Here is a 20,112-nt window from a genome sequence, read left to right as displayed (position 1 = left end):
TCGTGCAATTGGGACCATGGAAGCAGCGGAGCGGCCCCAACATCTTGCTGTCGAACGAACAGATCCATACCGAGGCATCAGATACTCTATACGTTCAAGCAATCTCGCATCTACATTGCCACCCATCGCCATTTTCCCCTTTTCCTGGATGGCCTTTGCGGGGGATTAGAAAACCAATGCGTGACCCGAACGAAGAAGGTGACTAACTGGATCGGGACAAATCTTCACCTAAAGATTTTCGACGATTCAAGAGGATCAAGCTTACTGTTATTATCTCATCGTTCCATCTTGATGGGCTCCAACCTCGCGGCATCATCTTCCATGGATCAAACTACGGGCACACGAACTCTGCGATGCGGCACGGATTGTGGGGATTGAAGAATGTACTAGGTGCTCTAGTCGTTGCTGCCACAAAAAATGATCGACATGGTGCTCTGGTAAATGGATTGGAGGACTTGAGACTCCTGTACCTGGACCTCAAATGGGGAAAGAATATGCAGAGATGTACTTTTGGCGATTTTCAGGGAGCATTGGAAGAAAGAGGGCATGTGGGACCTCTGGAGACAAGACAAAAAGCACGAGCAGAACGCAATGCTGGTATGGCTTCAAACGATGTCGGGCAATGGGCTTCGAAGCAAGCTGAGTTTCAAGATCAGTTCCCAAAGGAAAAAGGAACTCGAAAGGGTGCCGAAGGATCACAATCGCTCTCTCACATACTACATGTCTCTCGGGCTCCCTTTTCTGCACCAAGTGCATCAGCAGATCAGGCGAGACGGTGGCGTGATCGTGAGGGGCAAGTATCTGGCCCTGCCATATCGCTTCCTCACCGGATTGCGGGAAACGTGGAACGATATGGATAGGTCCCGATGCCGTAATGTTTGGCGCTCGCACATATATGGGCTAAGGCACGTCAGGGCTGACAGCGGGATTGACAGTCGAACAGTCGTCCAGCGACTCCTTCAAGATAGCCCTGGAGCAGGTATATGCAATCTCTGAGCTAATTCTTTGAGAACGGTAAGGCCAAGTGATTTCAGACTTGAAGAAGTATGGCGAGCAGGGTGTTACATGTAGTAAGAAGGAAGGTAGGGGTCTTTCTGTGGGAATGAAGGAAAGAGGCGCGTTGACGAGCATGCGATGACTTGAGAAGCCTGTGATATCGCGACTCTCAGATGAAAGTAGCCTTACATACCTAGATAATCAACAATTCAAGTGTGCGAAAACAAGTGTCTGTCTCAATGATCACTCGGTGTTGATGAACCCTACGTTGCGCTATTGACTTCCATCTCGAGCAGGATCAAAGGCGTCGCCGAATGCATTACGTTGTTGTTTATATCAGGCTAGACCCTCGTATGCAGCATCGAGGCGACGATTGGATGTTTCGTGTTTTGTGTTTTGTGTTGGCGCTAACGCGGGGTTATTAGCGTATACAGAAAACGTTGGAATACTTGGCATTGAGATTCTTATACACACCTTATTAAAAAGTAGTACTAAGTAGATAAATCTTCTTTCATATCGCATTCTATTATCTTTTTTATTATATTTAAAGCTTTTATATATCTCGCTTAATTAATTTCTATTATTTCGAAATATCTCTTATAACGATTAATAGAAGAGATTTATCTTCGCTTATTTAGTCTAGAATTATTCGTTTATTATTTCTATATTAAAGATTTAATACTATTATCTAGAACGTCTATTGCTATATATAGATAATTTATAATATTTAAGAAAATCTCTTTATATATAGCTCGATTTATAAATTATAATTTCGTTTTAAAAATATCTCTTATAAGCTTTACTTAATCGTCGAAGACTTTTTATTAAATATCTTAAAGATTAATTATAAGCTATATAGAAAGAGATAATCTAATTTCTTTAAAAGAAGTAAAAGTTTATTTATATATTAATTTATAATATTAAAAACTCTTAAGAGAAAGTATTTAAATAAGAAAATTAATTAAAGAGTCGAATATTAATAGAATAAGAAGCTTTATCTATATTAGATTATAAAACTTTTTATATAATTATAGAGTAACTAGTCTTTATAAATAAGACTTTATTTAATAAGTTTATGGGTTAGCGATATAGAGTCTATACTTTTATTAATTAGAATAATTAATATTATATAGATCTAAGAAGAGAGTTATTTTAAAGTATATTTTCGGCGTATATAATAGATAAATATCTATTCTATATTAGATTTAAGAAGAGATAATTTAATATTAAGATCTTCTTTTAATAGCTAGTTAATAAATTATTATCTTATTATAATATTTTCTAATCTATTATAATATTATTATTATAGATAATATTAATATATATTATAATTTTTATATTAAGAAGATAATCTATTAGTATAATTATAAGATCTAATATTTACCTCTCACTTATTAGATTTTAATCTTATTAAGCTCTCTTTTAACGTCTTAAAAATATAAATTTAAAAATACTTTTATAAGATATAGTCTTAGTTCTAAGAGAACTTTAATAACTTCTTATAATATATCGTAAAAAGAAGTCGATATAATTACTTTTCGAGAAAGTATTTTAAGTATAATATTATAGAAGATTATGTTGAAATATTCAAGAAGGATGAATTGATTACTCCAGAAGCACTCTGGGACAGGGTTCTATATACAGGACAAATTCAGGTGGCTGGTCCAACAAGGTGGCTGGGAAGGCTGGGAAGCTTGGGGGCCAAGAATTCCAACAATTCCAACACGCCCCTGCAGCTAAGCGTACCAGCCCATCAACAAAAAACATGTAACTATACAAACATCTCATCGCCCCTGCAGCGTCACAGGCCCTCCAGGCCCCACACCGTCTGGTATTCGCAAGCCCTCCAGGCTCTACACCGTCCTGGTATTCACACCGTCTGGTGTTCACAAGCCTCAGGCTCCACACCGTCTGGTGTTCAAAAAAAAACGCAATCGCCGCAGTGACCTCGTTCTCGGTACGCTTCCGCTTCATACCTCTTATCATCTTATGATATCACTTTAAAGCTAATTCCGGATACTCGATATAACACACTAATCTATACATCTTACCACACATCTTATAACTCTTTTAATTATCACTCTTACTTATAACCCCCGCATTTATAAATATACTAGCTATCTCCTCCACCTCCGTAAGCTTTAGCTTTTCCCCTTTTCTCTCCTCTTTTAAAAGTATATTTACCGCTTTATAAGCCGTTATATCGGGGATAATAGCTTAGATTTTAATTAAGTATTAAAGATAATTAAAAAGAAATATCGATAGATAAAGAATTATTTATTTATCGAGTATAAGTTTAATGTTAATAGCTGTAATACGCTCTTTAAGTAACTTAATATAAATAATATAGTCGATTACGAAGTCGAATTTGTTATATTTAATAGTATAGTATTATACGATAAAGCGTATAAATTCGTTATCCTCGATAAGACGGTAGAGATCCGCGAGATAGAATATTATTTTAAAGTTATAATTAAACTTATCAGCTGTAAGTTATTATTTAACAGGGCTATTAATAGTAAGTATTATCGTATTAACAGTTTCTTTAAAAGAAATTTTTTTATTTAGCTAGAGCTGTAACGATTAATATCTCGAAAGAAGTCTCTTAAATATACTTTTATAACTTTTATTTACGTAATAAGATATATATATTAATAAGTTACTTCGAGTAATTTATCTTAGTAAGTTAACGAATAGATAACTTAAAAGAAATAAATCTAAGATAACTCGTTAGACTATGATTAATGCTAGTGTTAATACTAATACTAATATAATAAATACTTGAAATTAATAGAGATTAGAATTAGAGTTTATAAAGATATATAATAATAATAATATATATAGTAGCGTTATAAAAGCGTCGAAACCGAGCTTATAACCTATTAAAATATTTAAGAAGAATAAATTAATTACTTTAGAAGCACTCTGGAATAGAGTTTTATATATAGGATAAATTTAGATAGCTAATTCAATAAGGTGGCTGAGAAGGCTGGAAAGCTTAGGGGCCAAGAATTCCAACAATTTTAATAGATTATATCTTTAAGATAGATATAAGAAAGTTAAATAAAGCTCTTAATAAGTATAATATTTAGATAAATTTAGAAGATTAAACTATATTTACTACTATTATTACTATTTTAAAATTATTAAAGTCTTCGTCTATCGCTATTAAAAGCTTAAATATCTTTAAATTTATTTTAAAGCCTCTAGCTAAAGTATTAGAAATCTCTAATTATATAATAATATAATATATAATAGATATAAAGTTCTCTATTACTTTTAGATACTTAATTATTTATATATTTATATTAATAATATATCTTATCTCTAAGATCTTATTCTTCTATATCGCTTTAGAGATCTAAAATTTCTTTTATTTAAAGAATTACTTTATAATTAAATAATCTAGATTTAATTTATCTATAGAACTTAAGCTTTAAGTAGAAATAAGAGAAGAAGTAGAAGTAGGCTATTAAGTAGATATTAAGATATATACTTAAAGTAATTATAATAACTATAAAGTATACGCTTAAGATAAATACGCTTAAGGTAAATACGCTTAAGATAAATACGCTTAAGATAAATATATTTAAAAAGGAGGCGGAGTATATAGTAATTATAACTAAGGCCTTAATAATTAATATTCTTATTAATATATAGACGGATATACTATAGACTAAGAAGATCTTTACTACTATTAATATAAGATTATTTATTCTATAAAATTCATTATAGATTTAGCTAATTATATTTCTAGCTACTACTTATTAAAGACTATATATCTTATTATAAAGTTAATAACTTCTTCTCTTTCGCCTTTAATCTCCTTTCTTTTAATCTTTTAAAGAGACTTTCGCGAGTTAATATCTATAGCGTTTTAATTATAAACTTAGAAATTATATAGCTTAATAGAAGATTAATAGATTAATATATTCGATTTATTATTTATTATAGTCTTACTCTAAAGAGATTACTAAGTATAATCTATATTATAATACTTATTAGAGTAATTAATAAAGTATTAGCTATTCTTATTTCTATAGCGAGTATTATAATACTACTAGTAATTAAGTAGCTCTTTATTAAAGTTACTAATAGTCTAAAGTATATTTATTTTAATTCTTACTCTATCTAGTAGTTTATCTATTTAAGTAAGTCTATTAATTAATATAAATTCTTTTATTAACATAGATATAGGTTTTCGTAAAGACTTATTAACTTTAATTAAGATCTCGATTTTTATAATTAATTTAAACTTCTAATTATTAGCTTTTTAAGTAATAACTTTAATAACCTTATCTTATTTAATCTTAAAAAGATTATTAATTAATTATAAGATTCGTATAACTCTATTATAAATAGAACGTATATTAATTATATAGTTAACGAGTTTTTAGCCTTTAGAGTAATTATCTCTTTTCTTAATTATCTTAATAAGCGTTTACTTAAATAATAATATACTAAATACGTTAAGTCTTTAAACTTTAAGATTTATAAATTATTTTAGATATTTATTAACTTATAGAGTAATTAATAAATTTAAAAATAGATTATTAATCTATTTTTTCGCTTTTAATTTCTTTACGTCTAAAGTAATTAACTCGTTTTAAATAATTCTTAATTAACGCTCTTTAGTAAGATAATATCTAGTTTTCTCTTCACTATATTTAGCTATCTCCGCCTCTTATTCTTTTTCTATTATTATTATTAAGTCTTAACTCTATCTATTATTATAATCTATTAAGCTTATATATTTTCTAGAATTATATATTTATAAGCGGCTTTAATATAAGAGTTTTTAAATCTAAAAGTAAGGATAGCTATGCTTTATAAATTATTATTAAAACTTAATTAGTTATTTTTAGTAATCGCTTAGATATAAAAGAACGTCTTTTTAGGCCTCTTAAATTATTTAATTAAAAGAGAGATTAATAGAGAGAGGGAACCTTAATTACGTCGATTAAGAGGTATTTTGAAATATTAAGATAAAACATCAAGGATTAGCTAAGCGAGATATATAGAAGCTTTTAAATATAATAAGAAAGGTGGTAGAATACGATATGGGAGAAGATTTATCTACTCAGTACTACTTTTGGTGGGGTGTGTGTGAGAATCTCATTTTTAATTTTTTTAACTTTTTTTGCACACGGGTTCCTCATATTTCAGCCCCCACCATCCTGAACGTGCTCAACTTCAACATTCGTCTCATAAAACCGTCCACTCCATCAATGCGCATGAAAAAGATACAAGCTCTATGTGAGGCGTGTCTTTCAGACCGCTTCCCGGATGACTAGAGTATGACCACGGCGTGGAAATGATTCGTTTCGTGTCAAGATGAGAGAAAAACACGCCGCTGTTCATCAGGCCCCCCATGCCAGGCTTTGCCGCTGGGCTCAGCCTTCATCCTTCCAGCTGTCGATGTAATTAGCTCGGCGCCGAAATGATTGTATAAGATGACTGCTGCAGCCCATCATACCTCCATCAACTCTCCTTTGCACTTTTCGTCCCGACGACGATTGTCCTGTTCTCCTTGATAACCCATTTAGTTACGCGATTCCCAAAGCAACGAGCTTCGGGCAAAAACATCTCACAGTTGCGTTTTGGGGAGGCGCAGCGTTTGCCGATGCAGCGCAGAGAATTGGTCAGCAATCTCTGCGCATGACAAATTGGAAAGCGGCGAACCTCAACCCGTATTCTTCAGAAAGCCTTGGTCTTGCGCAGAGTGCTGGATTTGGGTTTTCAAGTCCCATCTTCTTTGACTCTGGGCTTCTAACGTGAGCTGTTGCTCTCATTCTGGGCTTGAGATGCAGACATGGTCAAATAGCGCAGACGTAGGAACAATTACCCTGGCGCAGGGGAGCAAAGGAGAAGCAAGGAAGACGAAATTCGTCAACCTTCTATATCCAGCACAGAGACGACGCTGTAGTAGTCAAGATGCCTAACGGCTCCTTGATATCTAATGGATCATTCACGCTCAACCCTTTCGTCGCCAATTCAAGCAATCTGTTATCCAACGGAAGCTACCCCTTCAACGCATCCTTGCACTACTCCTTTCATTCCGGAAACCTGAACTGGACGACCCCTGGAGCAAACTTGGGAATCCTCACTTATGACCCCTCGAAGACCAACATGTGGGCCATTGGGAAAACCGTGGATCTGCTATTCCAGCCCAGGGTCTTTTCCTACGAGCAGAAATGCATATATCCTATCAGCGGCCAATACGGGTTCTTGCCGCGACTCATCTACTATCTCTTACTCATCTTCTCTTTGATCCTTCGGAAACATTCTTGGCTGTCAACAGCGGCGCTTGGAGCAGCCATGACCTACGCCGCAACGGCTTCAGTGCATGCGTTTGCGCTGCTCCTGCGATACAGGTACCATACGCCGACATTGAGAAATCTTGACTGGATCTATCTGCCACCCAAGGAGCTCGGAGACATTGACTTACAGGCAATTTTCCCTATCCTGGTTGCAGGCAGTATCATGTTGACGCCAATCTTAAATTTCTCAACCACTGTTCGACAGCATGAAGCGCATTCCGTGATTATCTTCTGGGGCGTTCTCCTCTTTTGTGCTATGGTTCCTACCTTTGTCATTGTAATTAAAGGGGTCGTACCGTCGGTCATCCTAAGCCAATTGTCAACTTGCGCTCTGGACGCCGCCAAGGGTTGCACCTTCGAGAATCTGTCAGTCACTAATAACGGCGTATCATTGGATCTATACAATAAGTGTAATTGTACCGATACCTGTGGTAAGGTTCATTGGCCCAATATCGCATGTGAGGAGCACTAATTCCAACCTAGGCGCTTTCGACCTGCCCCATACTCCCTTGAGGCAAAACCAAGGTGCCTCGGCGCTGTTGATATCTGACACAATCGGCATCCTAACAGGCAGCGAGCTCGTCAATAGTCTCTTCTTGGTCAACTGTCTGTTTCTTCTATGGATTATCGCACAAGGAATACTCGGGCTCATCGAGAATCAATGGGACCAGACAACGGTGCGGAATTGGGCCTTCCGCACTTTTGCCGGGACCACTCCGAAGAAACGACGAACTGCATTCGGATCAAGACTTCGGTACTATATTGGAAAGACAGTCGCAGGCTACTATTTCCTCATCGCGATAGCTGTGGCCTTCATTTGCCCCTTTGTCTTCGTATCATCAGTGATTATCAACGAGTTTAGCACCTGGAGTTGGCCAGTCAGCGAGAGTGAGGATGCCGTTGGACAGGTGAGCTTCACAAGACCAACCAACTTCAGGAATTAACGTCTCACAGTGGAGCACCTGGGTCAGCGCCTGCTTCGTCATCATCGCCGCGATCATTCAGAGATATCACCACGCCTGGTTAATTTCGATCAAACTTGGCTGCGCCACGGTGGTCCATATCATCAAATGGATTTGGGGGAAAGAGAGTCTCAGGAAAGAGCGCAAAGAGTTGAGGACGAAGGAAAACAGCGTGATGGAAGACACGAAAGAATTCTTCAGGCAATGCGCGAAGCCGTTCACTCACACGAGAAACAGTATCCTGAACACTCTACGCGCATCGAGGGACTACTGGAGGGAATTTAAAGAATGGCATAACGATCCCGTCGGAGTATCGACAAGACTTTTGGCCCAACATACGTCTCCAATTGACGGCTCTGTCGATGTTAAGGTGCATTCGGTATCCTCTTGCGAAGATGACACACCGCTGGAGTGTCAGTACAGACATGCCACACCTCACCAAGTACCTCTATCCTCATTCGCAACGCTTCCGCCTTACACGACCCTATCGCCCATGGGCTCATACCGGCCTAAGCCTAAGCCTACGCCGTACCCACGCTCACAGTCTGCCATGATATATCATACATACCCCTGGTCTTCAGAAACAGAGATCGCGCCCCACAAGCCAAAGTCGAACACCGGAGACACACACATTGCGGCTCGCCCTCTCCGACCATTCCCTCGATCGGCTTATTCCTCCACCGAATTACCTCCGAGCCAAGGCGAATTAGAGCCCCTCATAGCTCGGGGACATCATACCGCAATTATACCACCGCAAGCAGCATGGGCTCCCACTGTCCAACAACGCCAAGTGGCGCGAAAACAATTGCCCCGACGCAGATCGGAAATGCCATCCACCAGGCCACCCATGCCCGGCCACGCGGACCTTTGGTTTGGGGAGCCATGATTGGGGTTGCAGCATGCACATGCACATCCCATGCACATCCTTTTTAGGCGGTGTCAGCCTGGCGCACGGAGCTGGTGCCAGTCCGGTTGCGATTGCTGGATTTTTCTTCGAAGGATTCTAATAAATATACCCCATCCAAACGCCAAAGCCAAAAGTACCTGCCATTCCCTTATCATTGTTGAGATACCCACATCTACCCACATCTACTCCTTGTTCGTATGTTTGCTCAAGTGCTTCTTAGTGGCCGTTATTGAGCTTGGCGTTGTTTCAAGAAACATGCGACGTACAGGCACCAAATCGCGTGTCTTCCGTTCATGCGCCAGATCCACTGCGAGTGGATACCTCCCCAGCTACCCCATTTCCCCACGCGAGAATCCCAACTCGCTTTCATTTCCCAGAATCCTACGACTCCCCACCAGCTCCACCTCCCCACCCATTCCGTAGGCTTTTCGGAACGCTCCGACGTGATGTGCAGCTCTCCCAATATCGAAACTGACACTTCCCACCCCTTTCTTCCGTGACCGCCCGTCCCAGTATGAGCATGCGCAGCAACCTGTCTCTTCTTCTCCTTCTATGCCTCGCGCCCCTCCTACCGTCCGCCGCCCCCGGCGCCGGCCCACCCGACTACGCCAGCTGGCAAAACAACGCCCACCCCCTCCCCGCAGCAACGACAGCCAACTCCTCAAGCCCCAACTGCACAGACCTCAGCAGCAGTACCGGCGCCACGTACCCGAGCTGCTGGGACAGCCTGCAGATGAACGAGTGGATGTTCAACTGGAACTTCACGACCAAGACGTGCGAAGATGGGGAGATATGGTCGACGTGTTTCCTGCGGCTGGCGTACGGGAGCGCCGGGTATGATTGTTCGACGTTCGGGAGTTTGAACTGTTCGGCGCCGCGGCTCGGGGGCCCGGTCACGGATGCGCATGTGTTCTACGGGGCTTTTAATATCTACGGTAAGTAGCACGCAACACACACACACACACACACACACCAAAGATCAAATGATAAAAATCGCTGACCCGGCATTCTCTGCCCAGCAATCAACACCTACTTCACGACCTGGGAAAGCGCCCTCTACGCCCTCAAATCCCAACCCGCCATCGCGCAACTGGCGCAAACCCTCGGCGCCGACGGCGTCGCCGGCCTCCCTCCCACTGACCGCCTCCTCCCTGCTCGCGGCCACCGTGTCCAACTACGGCCTCGACGCCGCCGCCGACCAAGCCCTCGTGTCGATACTGCCGTCGGGCCGCCGAGCGACGCGGCTGGACACGGACGTGACGTACTACTCGACGCAGCTGGCGGCGCAGCTGGGCCAGCTGCTGGAGGGCCTGAGCGGGGACTTCTTGAACGGGGAGTATCTGCTGCTGGCGGACCACGGGCAGATGATGGCGTATACGGGGGAGAGTCTGCAGCGGCTGGAGGCGAGTTTGGCGGGGGCGGTGGTGGAGAGCGTGACCGCGTTGGAGAATGATCCGTAGGGCTAGCGTTCACGATCGGAGGTCTGATTGTCGGGATGATAAGACTTTGGTAAATCAAACACGCGGGGTGTGCACCGTGTTCACCTGTACCGGTGTGGTTGATCCTCGCGAGCAGTCTCCTGACAAGAGACCTCGCTGGATCGCTGCCTCTTGCATCCATGGCGTGTCAGGGTGGGAAGGCAAGGCACACTTTTTCTACAAAGGGATACAACCGTAGTCTAAAAGCCATAGCTCGTCGTCACAGAAAATACCAATACAAAGGGCAGTCTAGGCGTCGGATATCTTCGCGATGGGTACTCAGTGGCTGCGGATTCATGACAAGCAAAGCGTTGTACTATACCAGAACCGCCAGTCGAAGCCGTAAGGTACTTTTTGAGTCTAGCAGCCGTACTGGAAGGCAATACTGCCATTCCTGTGAAGCGGCCTGGACCTTGCCCGTTACAGATATGCGAACCGCACGTGGACGAAGACTCCCGGCCATCCCTCCATTCAGAACTCGCATCTGAACACCGTCAAAAGCGACACCACCACCTGTGGACGCCTTGCGAACGTCTATCGTCAGCGAATGCCGGTTCTGTGGGCGTAGAAGATGGCGAAACGTTACCAGGACCACGGACCTTGTTCCTTTTTGAGAAATGTGCCCATGTAGATAAAATGCCGAGTCAATAGAGCGGGATTGTGTTGATGATGACGCAGGTGAGCCGTACTTGCCGAATGGCCTTTGCGAGGATAGATACACCCGCGAGCAATGACCCTATCACAGGCATTCAACGAAGCTCTGATGCCCCAACCCGTGCGAACGTTCCCAAAGCCACAAACGCTACCTCCCCATAGTCTTTGGAGACCAGTGGAAGCAACGCAGGCCGCGGCCGATCTATCCCAAGTCACAACCCCTGTATCGAGCTATGAGTCGTACAGCACAGCTTCAAGGAAGACTCGGATGGACGATCCAGTCGATCGTGTAGGTAATCGATTGTCAGCGGGTATCTCCCGTGCCCTCTAGGGTTAGGAAACGCAGATTTCCTGGTTCAATTTCCCATTTTGCGCCCTTGAACATCTCGTGCCGAGACCCCATAATGTCCACCAGAAGTACTGCCTTCAATACGACAACTCCGTCCATCCAAGCCAGATCCTCATCAAGGACCGCTGCATCGAGCGCGCTTGTCCGTCTCGATCCTGGCAGCGAAGACAAATGCCCAAACCCGACCGACAGAGTTCCTGGCAAATTCGCAAGATTCCAGAAAGAGGGGGTAGGCGCAGCGCTGCTCTTTATTGATTGATGAGTCGAGCGCGGACGATTGTTGCGGAGCCGGGGTATTGGTGAACGTTTATTCTGGAAAGGGTGGTGAAACGGGCAGGGCTGTGAAGGGGTCGAACCGGTACCGAGGGAGAGCGGCAGGCGTGATGGTATCGGCGTCGAAGACCTAGTGGAATGGGATTGTAATCGGATCTGAGTTTGATACAATACCTGTTGAGAGTGAGTTAGGGGAGACATGCAATCCAAGCCCTCGCCGACTTTGTTATTCGCCTCCCAATACTCAGTGGTACACTACATGATAGCCTGCCCGTAAGCCGTGACCGTAGCCGCCTTAGCTGCTGTGCAAGTTAGGCTCGCTGAGCTATACTTCTATTCTTCTTCCGTCTCTTCGTGACCTTCTCTTTTCGTGACTGTGAGCCCAGACCGAGAGTTGCCAAACCAATAGCGCCCACCCACATATTCTCCCGAAACAACTTCACTTCAACCCGCACCTTCCTCCTCTCCCTCACAGCCTCAAGTAGCGCCAGCATTCTTCTCATGTCCCCCATGATTTCGACCCACACACGGTTCACACCCGGCATGAAAATATTACTGCCGTTCTCATCCTGATAAACCGCCAACCTGAATCTCAACGTCTTCGTTGCGAGCGTTTCGTCATCTTCTACCCTATCTTCCTTCACGCATCGTAAAAGTCTGTTCAGGACTCTACCAGTGACTGAGTAATACGCGCCTCTGTTTCCCCATCCCTACAGCGCACGCTCCGAGACGTTGATCCTGATATGCCGCATACGCGGGATGTAGAGCGGAGAGATGGCTGTGCAGTCACTCTTGACAGCCGATGACCAGCCGACGTGATGCACCAGCCCGGCGTATTGTCTAGGTACCGCACATTGGGCGGCAGGAAGAGCCTCGCAGGCGGCGTAATGGTACAGTCGATAAAGTCACAGGACGAGCTCTTCCAGTGGGTGCTCTCCCAGTGGGTAAAGTCGAAGGCGATAGTGCTGGAGGTGGAGACGACGGGTAAGGCTTCGAGGTAGATTTGTCGGTTGGTGCGACGGATGGAGCAGTCGAGGCCGGAGGTGTTGTAAGGAGATACCAGGGTCGGAGGGACGGTTATGGTAAACTGTCAGGAGTTTGGGCGGGTCGGGGCTGAGGATGTAGGGGTAGATTTTGAAGCGTAGCTCAAGTGGTAGAGCCATGAACAACATGGTTGTTTGTCAGTCTTTGTGATCGTTCTAAAAGATGTTGCTGGTGAGTGTGCTATCAATTTGAAGCTTTGTGTGGGTGACTCGGTGAAAACGACAACATGACCAATCGGCGATCTGTGAACGGTAAGGTAGTTTGACAAGCCGAGACTGTGTTTGCACTACACCAATAATCTACTTCAGACGGAGAAAAGCCGAGGCTTCACTCTATACTCAATGCCTCGATCCCTTGAAGGATCCCCATCTCACGTCGTTCAGCCAGCCATGGCTCCCATCCCGGCACCCTCCCGCCAGCGAAAGCATCATCACCGAATGCCTCGTTCCAAGCCATGATGTCCTTCGCTAAGAACTTCCTCACTGGACCGGGCATTTTGACGCCTTCTTCCTTGGCCTTACCACACAAAGTGTTCAGGATATCGCAAAGCAAGTTGTAATCATCTACTGCACCACGACCCGACCCACCGCTCACGCCCCGTACGAAAACAAGATTTTTACGATCGCCGTTACCGTAGACCTTGACGTAGGATTCCATCAAGAGGCAACACTGGTCTATCTGCGGTAGTAAAGATCCGGAGAGAGGGACGCCGCTCTGACCACTGAGGGTACTGAGGCGTTCTTCGAAGGTGGTTGGAATCTCAGGGTTGTTTTGCACAATGTTCCCACTCTCCCCTTTCTGAAGAAAGCTAGTCCACTGCAAGTCTGAGACCACCTTACGCTGCATACGGCGCTGAAGTGCAAAGAAGTAGTGTGCTACAACGAGAGTATCGTTTGAAGGAAGCACCTGAGACCTGATGAGCTCGGTGCCGTAAATGACGTTGGCTTCAAGATTCTTGATGTCTTGTCGTAAACAGAGTGTGGGATCCCAGAAGCGGAAGTACCGCAAGAGACGGCGTTGAACGCGGCGAAACTCTTTGCGAGTCAGGACGATACTATCGGAGGCAGGCGCTAGGATGGGCTCGTGTCCGGCAGCCACGCGACCCCGCTTGTCCCAGACGCAAAACTCGGAGGGAGGAGTGGCGTTCGCTTCGCGAAAGATCCATTCAGGAATGAAAAGGCAGCGCGAGCGTGGAGAGCAACGGCGGATGCGCAGAAGAAGGGGAAGTAGGCATTGCCAGTCGGGACATTCGCCCATTTCAACCATGTGCTTATCTTGAATTATGTGTCGTGTCTGTGTGACTATATGGGAGAACTTGCGTGCTTGGATGGTTATTGCCGAGTCCATGTGTGCGTATTCGAACCACATACAGCTGTGACTTAGGACCTTAGGGTGGATTTCTTTCAGAAGTGATTGCACAATTTCTGATCTGTTCGCTATACCATCGTCGTTCCTGATAGCGGATATCACAACGGCTGCTGCTTGCTCCAGGTCCAACCGCAGCAGCGAGCCTATATTGCTTTTCATGAAAGCGATATCGATCTGCGTGTCGCAGCATGCATATATGTTTGCTTTCAAGCGCTTTACATCAGGGTCGTTGGGATTACGGAATTGTGGCAGACGGCAGTCGAGAACGCAGGAAGTGAACAGAGCGACAAGAGCTTCTTCCGAGAGCGAGCTGGGGTGCTTGGCTGATACTTGAATCTCTTCGGTGTCTATCAAGTAGTTGGGTATGCATGGATCTAAGCGGACTCGTGGCTCGCCGTTGTTCATGACCATACCAAGGTAGGTCTGGAGTGTGTGGGTCAACTTGTAGGCGGTAAAGTGCTTCATGGCTGCGCTGTACCTGCGAAAGTTGGGAAAGAAAAAGGCTAAGGAGTCATATATAAAGGAGTGCTTCGCCGTATCGATGATTCACATCGGGCCCACCAGGCCGGCGGACTCAAGTCTGCCTTTAGCGTAACAGAATCCATGTCAACGCTTGGCATCACATTTTCCTGCGCCCCCATGGATCCAAAATATCAATTTCTCAACTACAATTCAGATCGTAAAGACATCTACATATAAAATAGACTCCTTATCGTTATTATTTAAATGCCGCTAAAATAACGAATGTTTATAGAGAAAGAATTTGCTATAGAAGTAAAATAGCTCTTTATTCTAATTTTCAAATCTTTCATACCAATATATAAGATTTCTATCAACATTCTCGCGATTCCAACCCCGCTACCGTCCCTAAAACCCAACTTGTAGTAACGAAGTTGATGATTTGGATCTATGAGGTGCGTAGGAAATCATAAAGCCAAGCATCGACACGCATTTTGAACACGCTAGAACAACTGGGCTGAGTGACGGGGCTGAGTCACCTTGCCCACCAGCACGACCAATTCTCGAAGCGCCACATTTAGCGCTTTCGAAAACCCCCAAGCGATGTTGGAACATTTGGCTATTCTTGGTCAGAAACTCGCGCTTCGTTTTCGCACTTCATCTGAACACGAGGTCATAAAACCGTGATGGTTCCACCCAGTTAGGTAGTACTGTTTTACCACAAATAAGGTGGAATCAAGGGGAGGTTCTCCCGGCGATTTGGTGTATATAAACTGGACCATGGACCCCTGCATGGTTGATTTCCTCATGCTCTCTCTGTCTACATATTGATGCTCCAAGTCTCCGTCTTCGAAGCCTCGACTTTTCACCGATGCGCCTGCAAAAGTCTTACAATGCTGTCATGGTCGCTCCCCTTCGCGATGGCTACCGCATCTCTTCCTTCCAGATCAACAAGCTCGGCATCGGCTCCGCGATCGAGCAGCAACTGCCCCATGTCCTGGTAGCCTTCGCGCGCTGCTCCCATCAATGATGAAGTCTATTCCGGCTCTATCCCATCAACTACCTCTACCCCACTGTCTAGAAGACACGACGCGAGCTCCATGTTGTCCCCAGCAACCACTTCTCGCAACGCTCCTGAGCCAGCTGCCCTCGCACCATGCCCTACGAGGAAATGGATGCGTTGCAGGGTAGTAGCATCGTCCGTCGCGCATCTCATCACCATTGTGAAAAGATCGTTGCCTCCGGCATCGATGTCTACACCGTGAGCGATCACGAAATCAACATAATCGAATCGATCATTTCGTATAGCAATTTCACTCTGACATGACCTCCTTGCCCCTGAAGGATGCACGGCTGGCGGTTCGATCTTGCGGAAGCAATCCGGATCACGGAGCCCAAAGGCTCGCGCAAGAGGGTAGCTACCTGGAACGCAGCGGTCTTGAGGCAAGGCCATGAGATGGACGCAATGCCTCGGTGGGCGAGAAAGGAGTCCCGGAGGTAGGCGAAGACCTCGGCCTGAACTCCTCGCGCTGCGGTCTCAGAGAGATGGATTATGCTGGCGGCACATGGAAGGTCATCACATATTCCATCGCCGGTCAGGTGGTGACAAACAGTGCGTTGGCGCTCTAAGGGCAGCGACGGGAAGCGTCGTCTCTAAGAAACGTTTGGACGCCTTCAATCTCGCCGTCTATACGCAATGCAAGAAACGGGAGAAGCGCCGACATTCGCTCATCGGATTTTTGGGAGGCCGCTTGATTCGCATCAAGGCAGCTGATTTAAGGGGGATTTAGCAGTTACTGTGGTTCACCACTAGGGTTAATGTGTTGAGGAGAATAAGAGAATAAGCCGAGTATAAGAAGAGCTGAGTGCTTGGATGCGGGTCTCTGCACTGTTACGTCAATCACGTGTCAACGCTAGTCTGATTACGGCAACGAACCACCAATTCGGCTGAAGGGACTTTTCATGCATGATGACCGCTCCCCGTCGCGCATTTATACGCCGGCATTCATTTGCGCTGACCATCATTTTGCATCTGAAAATTTGGGAGACGATGAAACATGCAACGGAGCGCCAACGGATCAAGCAACCCACACGCTGGCCCCCGTTTGATGGAACGTGTCCATCCCCAGATAGCGACCCCATCCACGTCGTCCAAACTTCTCAGAATCTTAGAGCCATTCGAGGGGAGCCGGTTTGCGCGCCTCTCAGGACCTCCTGTTGTCTAGATCTGAAGTCAATAGGAGAAAGCCAATCTTCGATCTTGCGGCGCTCTTTCTCGTGCTGCCCAATATTGAGTACACGCACGCCAACGCTAATATCTGAGGACACCTTCGCATATCTTCTACTGACCCCCCAATTGCGCCCCCAATCCAGTTTTTGGCGCGAACAAGTTTCGGACCATGTCCTTACCTATCTATCTTCCTATGTCTCTACTTTCACCTCCTCTCAGCTCGGCGAGTGTGATTCAGACTGCAAAGAACAACGAGTTTCTTTTAGAACTGAATACTGGCAATCGTTTGCATCCAGTTCATAGGGAGGAATAGCAACCTCTCTTGGATAACCACTGACACTGAGCGCCATTGCCGAGCATGTTCTAAACGCATTTCTCGTATTCGTAGGCCCGGACTCTTGGCACGCAGCTTTGTGATACCGCAGCCCAGGCGTGACACCTTGCATGCACCATCACAATCGTCAACACCTCATTATCGGGCATGGTTTACTTGGCGACATCCATCCAGTCGTGCAACGTCTCCACGGCCCATGCTTGCAGTCTGATAGGGGAATCCCCGATCCAGATCCCAAACTGCGCGGGCGATTGGACTGCTGTTTCAACAACCCGTTTCCCTATTTCATCTAGTATTGAAGCATCTCTAACCCTAGCTTCTCGCGCTTCGTATATAAGTATGATTTCAACATTAGCCGTCCCAGTGTGAGGGGAGCTTTAGTACCAAGCTGGCGGACCGCAGAAGACGGAATTGCAATGATACGCCGGTACATGCTGCGAGTATTGTAGAGCCTGAGTTCGCGCGATGAATTGGGCCTTAGTCTCTACCTTCCGCTACGAGTTTCCCAGATCCTAGTAGATCTACCATGAGGATCCTAAGCGGATGACGGCGGTAAGGAGTCCGGATTTCTTTGGTGCATCACCCGTGCCGAAGCTCGACATACTTGTTAGTCTGACGTGAAATACATGTGCATTGAGTGAGGAAGGTGTGGGGAGACAGCTGATGATCTTGCGGACTTCGAAGCAGGAGCCGAGCCATCTTTAAACGAAGAGTGGGTGGGGTGGTGTTGGGGGTGGAGAAGGAGGAGGAGGAGGAGGAGGAGGAGGAAGTGGGGAGGATGGGTGTGCGAGGTGGAAGATTTGTGTGCCGTGGTTTGGACCATGTATGTTCATTTCAAGATATTTGAACCCTTACTGATCTTTGCCTTTGTTAGCAGGAAGGTCTGTGGGCGATAAGCCCGGACAATGGGTAATGGAAGAGTCCGTGGATGGGTAAGGGTCACACTTCGTCTGCCCGCCAATCACAATCATCCTTCCAGTATTTCGCAAGTTCGTGTGACAGCCTTGCATTTGGCACCCTGACTCCAATCATCTTTCTCAACCTCCGAACATTTCCTTTGTGTATGTTTCTTGGGGCAGCGCGCAAGCTCGGGCTTTGTTTTGGCGACAGGGCGGAGGCTGTCGTCAACGTGGAGCTTTCAAAGTAAAGACTGGCTTGTTCATTTCACACTCTACGTGTACGTAGCCTTGAGGTAGTCTGATAGCAGTGCTCAAGTTTCGATCAGGGAGCAGATTGTGAGTAGGTAGAGTACATGATGACACGTGATACTCAACAAGGGATTGGGTGGATTGAAACATACTTTATGACGGGATCTTAGAAGCTACTAGACCATGTTTCGGGCTACTTATACTTTCACTTTTCGGCGATGGCGGCAGCCGACCTTGCCGCCTCCATAGATAAAGTCAATTATCATTACATATTCATTGAATCATTAAATCATTAAAACATTACTTTATTCGATCAAAAGATGTACAAGGTCTAGGGGGTTATGACGGAATCGGCTCGGCAAAATAATGTCCGCCCCCCCTAAAATGTAGATTCCGAGACTGATGTACAACAAAGTAATGATGTGATTATTTACTTGGCACCCCTCATGAACATTACCTCACTCCCATCATCATCATCCCCTCCCTCTTAATGCTCTTATTCCGAAAACCCTCACTCTTCTCATCTTCAACCTCATTACTCCTCCTCAAAACATCCTTCACACCCATCACTCAATCCACCAGACACAGACCCCTCACACACAGAACCTTCACCACAACATCTACCCTCACCATGCCCGACCCACTCAAAGAGTCCCACGTCGACTCCAAGACCGACCCCACCGTCGCCAATCAATGGGATGACAAAACGCCCAAGAAGCAGCAAATCGAGGACTTCTACAAGACGGTCGACGGCATGAAGATTGGCCTCCTGACCACCATCCGCGACGGCATCGGTCCCGTCGCTCGCGCCATGGCCGTAGCCAAGGTAAGCCACACACGCTCTGTTCTCACACCTACCTAACGTCCATGGACAACCCTCCGGTCATACATCCATACATCCATCCATACACCACACACACATACAAAGCCAATACACTCCCGACCTCAAGCTAACACATCCGTTCCCCAACCCGCAGCGCGAAGGACCCGACTTCCTCTTCCTCGCCAACACGCACTCGAACAAATTCTCCGACCTGGCCGGCGACCCCACCGCCCAGCTCACCTTCCAAAACTCCTCCTCCCAAGACTGGGTCTCCGTCACCGGCACCGTGGTCACGACCGCGAACGACGACCCGCGCATCAAGGAGCTCTACTCCAAAGGCACGGCGGCCTGGTTCGGCGACCTGGGCGACGGCGTGCACAACGGCACGGCCGAGGACCCGCGCATGGCCATCATTGAGCTCCGGGCCAAGTACATCAGCTACTGGAAGGCCACGGTGGGCACCTTGGGCTTCGTGAAGGAGGTGGCGCAGGCGAGCTTGACGGGGCAGGTGGCGAACACGGGGATGCAGAGGCGGTTGCCGGAGGAGGATATTGAGGCCATGAGGAAGGTGCCTTCTTCTTGAGATGGAGACGGAGTAGCCAGGGCTGGTAGATGTGGGCTTCCAGCTAGCTTGCTTGCTTACTGGAGGGTGGTTGGAAGTACACCGATGCGGTAGAAAAAGCGAAAAGGTCATCAGGATGAGTCACGATGGTCATGAAAATGCAGCGTCAGATTGAACACAAGTCCACCAACTACATTGATGAAAA

The 20,112-nt window shown here is 45.5% G+C and overlaps 6 protein-coding genes across 6 annotated transcripts; 4 read left to right on the top strand and 2 right to left on the bottom strand.

Annotated features, from left to right (window-relative positions):
- Nucleotides 1-353: 353 nt before the first annotated feature.
- HO173_009278 (uncharacterized protein) lies at nucleotides 354-860 on the top strand (the record flags this gene model as incomplete). Its single annotated transcript, XM_037311169.1, has 1 exon — nucleotides 354-860. The coding sequence occupies one exon, from the start codon at nucleotides 354-356 to the stop codon at nucleotides 858-860; it is 507 nt and encodes a 168-aa protein (XP_037162036.1).
- Nucleotides 861-6,654: 5,794 nt separating this feature from the next.
- HO173_009277 (uncharacterized protein) lies at nucleotides 6,655-9,164 on the top strand (the record flags this gene model as incomplete). The annotated part of the gene is made up of 4 exons (XM_037311168.1): nucleotides 6,655-6,770; nucleotides 6,852-7,747; nucleotides 7,800-8,224; nucleotides 8,271-9,164. 4 exons carry the CDS (start codon nucleotides 6,655-6,657, stop codon nucleotides 9,162-9,164), a joined length of 2,331 nt encoding a protein of 776 aa, XP_037162035.1.
- Nucleotides 9,165-9,699: 535 nt separating this feature from the next.
- On the top strand, nucleotides 9,700-10,638 carry HO173_009276 (uncharacterized protein; the record flags this gene model as incomplete). The annotated part of the gene is made up of 2 exons (XM_037311167.1): nucleotides 9,700-10,120; nucleotides 10,205-10,638. The coding sequence occupies 2 exons, from the start codon at nucleotides 9,700-9,702 to the stop codon at nucleotides 10,636-10,638; spliced, it is 855 nt and encodes a 284-aa protein (XP_037162034.1).
- A 1,612-nt stretch (nucleotides 10,639-12,250) lies between these two features.
- On the bottom strand, nucleotides 12,251-12,451 carry HO173_009275 (uncharacterized protein; the record flags this gene model as incomplete). Its single annotated transcript, XM_037311166.1, has 1 exon — nucleotides 12,251-12,451. The coding sequence occupies one exon, from the start codon at nucleotides 12,449-12,451 to the stop codon at nucleotides 12,251-12,253; it is 201 nt and encodes a 66-aa protein (XP_037162033.1).
- An 859-nt stretch (nucleotides 12,452-13,310) lies between these two features.
- On the bottom strand, nucleotides 13,311-14,816 carry HO173_009274 (uncharacterized protein; the record flags this gene model as incomplete). The annotated part of the gene is made up of 1 exon (XM_037311165.1): nucleotides 13,311-14,816. One exon carries the CDS (start codon nucleotides 14,814-14,816, stop codon nucleotides 13,311-13,313), a length of 1,506 nt encoding a protein of 501 aa, XP_037162032.1.
- A 4,337-nt stretch (nucleotides 14,817-19,153) lies between these two features.
- Nucleotides 19,154-19,928, top strand: HO173_009273 (uncharacterized protein; the record flags this gene model as incomplete). The annotated part of the gene is made up of 2 exons (XM_037311164.1): nucleotides 19,154-19,348; nucleotides 19,500-19,928. The coding sequence occupies 2 exons, from the start codon at nucleotides 19,154-19,156 to the stop codon at nucleotides 19,926-19,928; spliced, it is 624 nt and encodes a 207-aa protein (XP_037162031.1).
- Nucleotides 19,929-20,112: the final 184 nt, after the last annotated feature.

This window comes from Letharia columbiana (genome assembly GCF_014066305.1).
Source record: "Letharia columbiana isolate WasteWater2 chromosome Unknown Sc0000038_s0, whole genome shotgun sequence".
In the NCBI taxonomy this organism is placed as follows: Eukaryota; Fungi; Ascomycota; class Lecanoromycetes; order Lecanorales; family Parmeliaceae; genus Letharia; species Letharia columbiana.
Note: the sequence above shows the minus strand (reverse complement) of the source record. Positions and strands in the feature narration are given on the sequence as shown.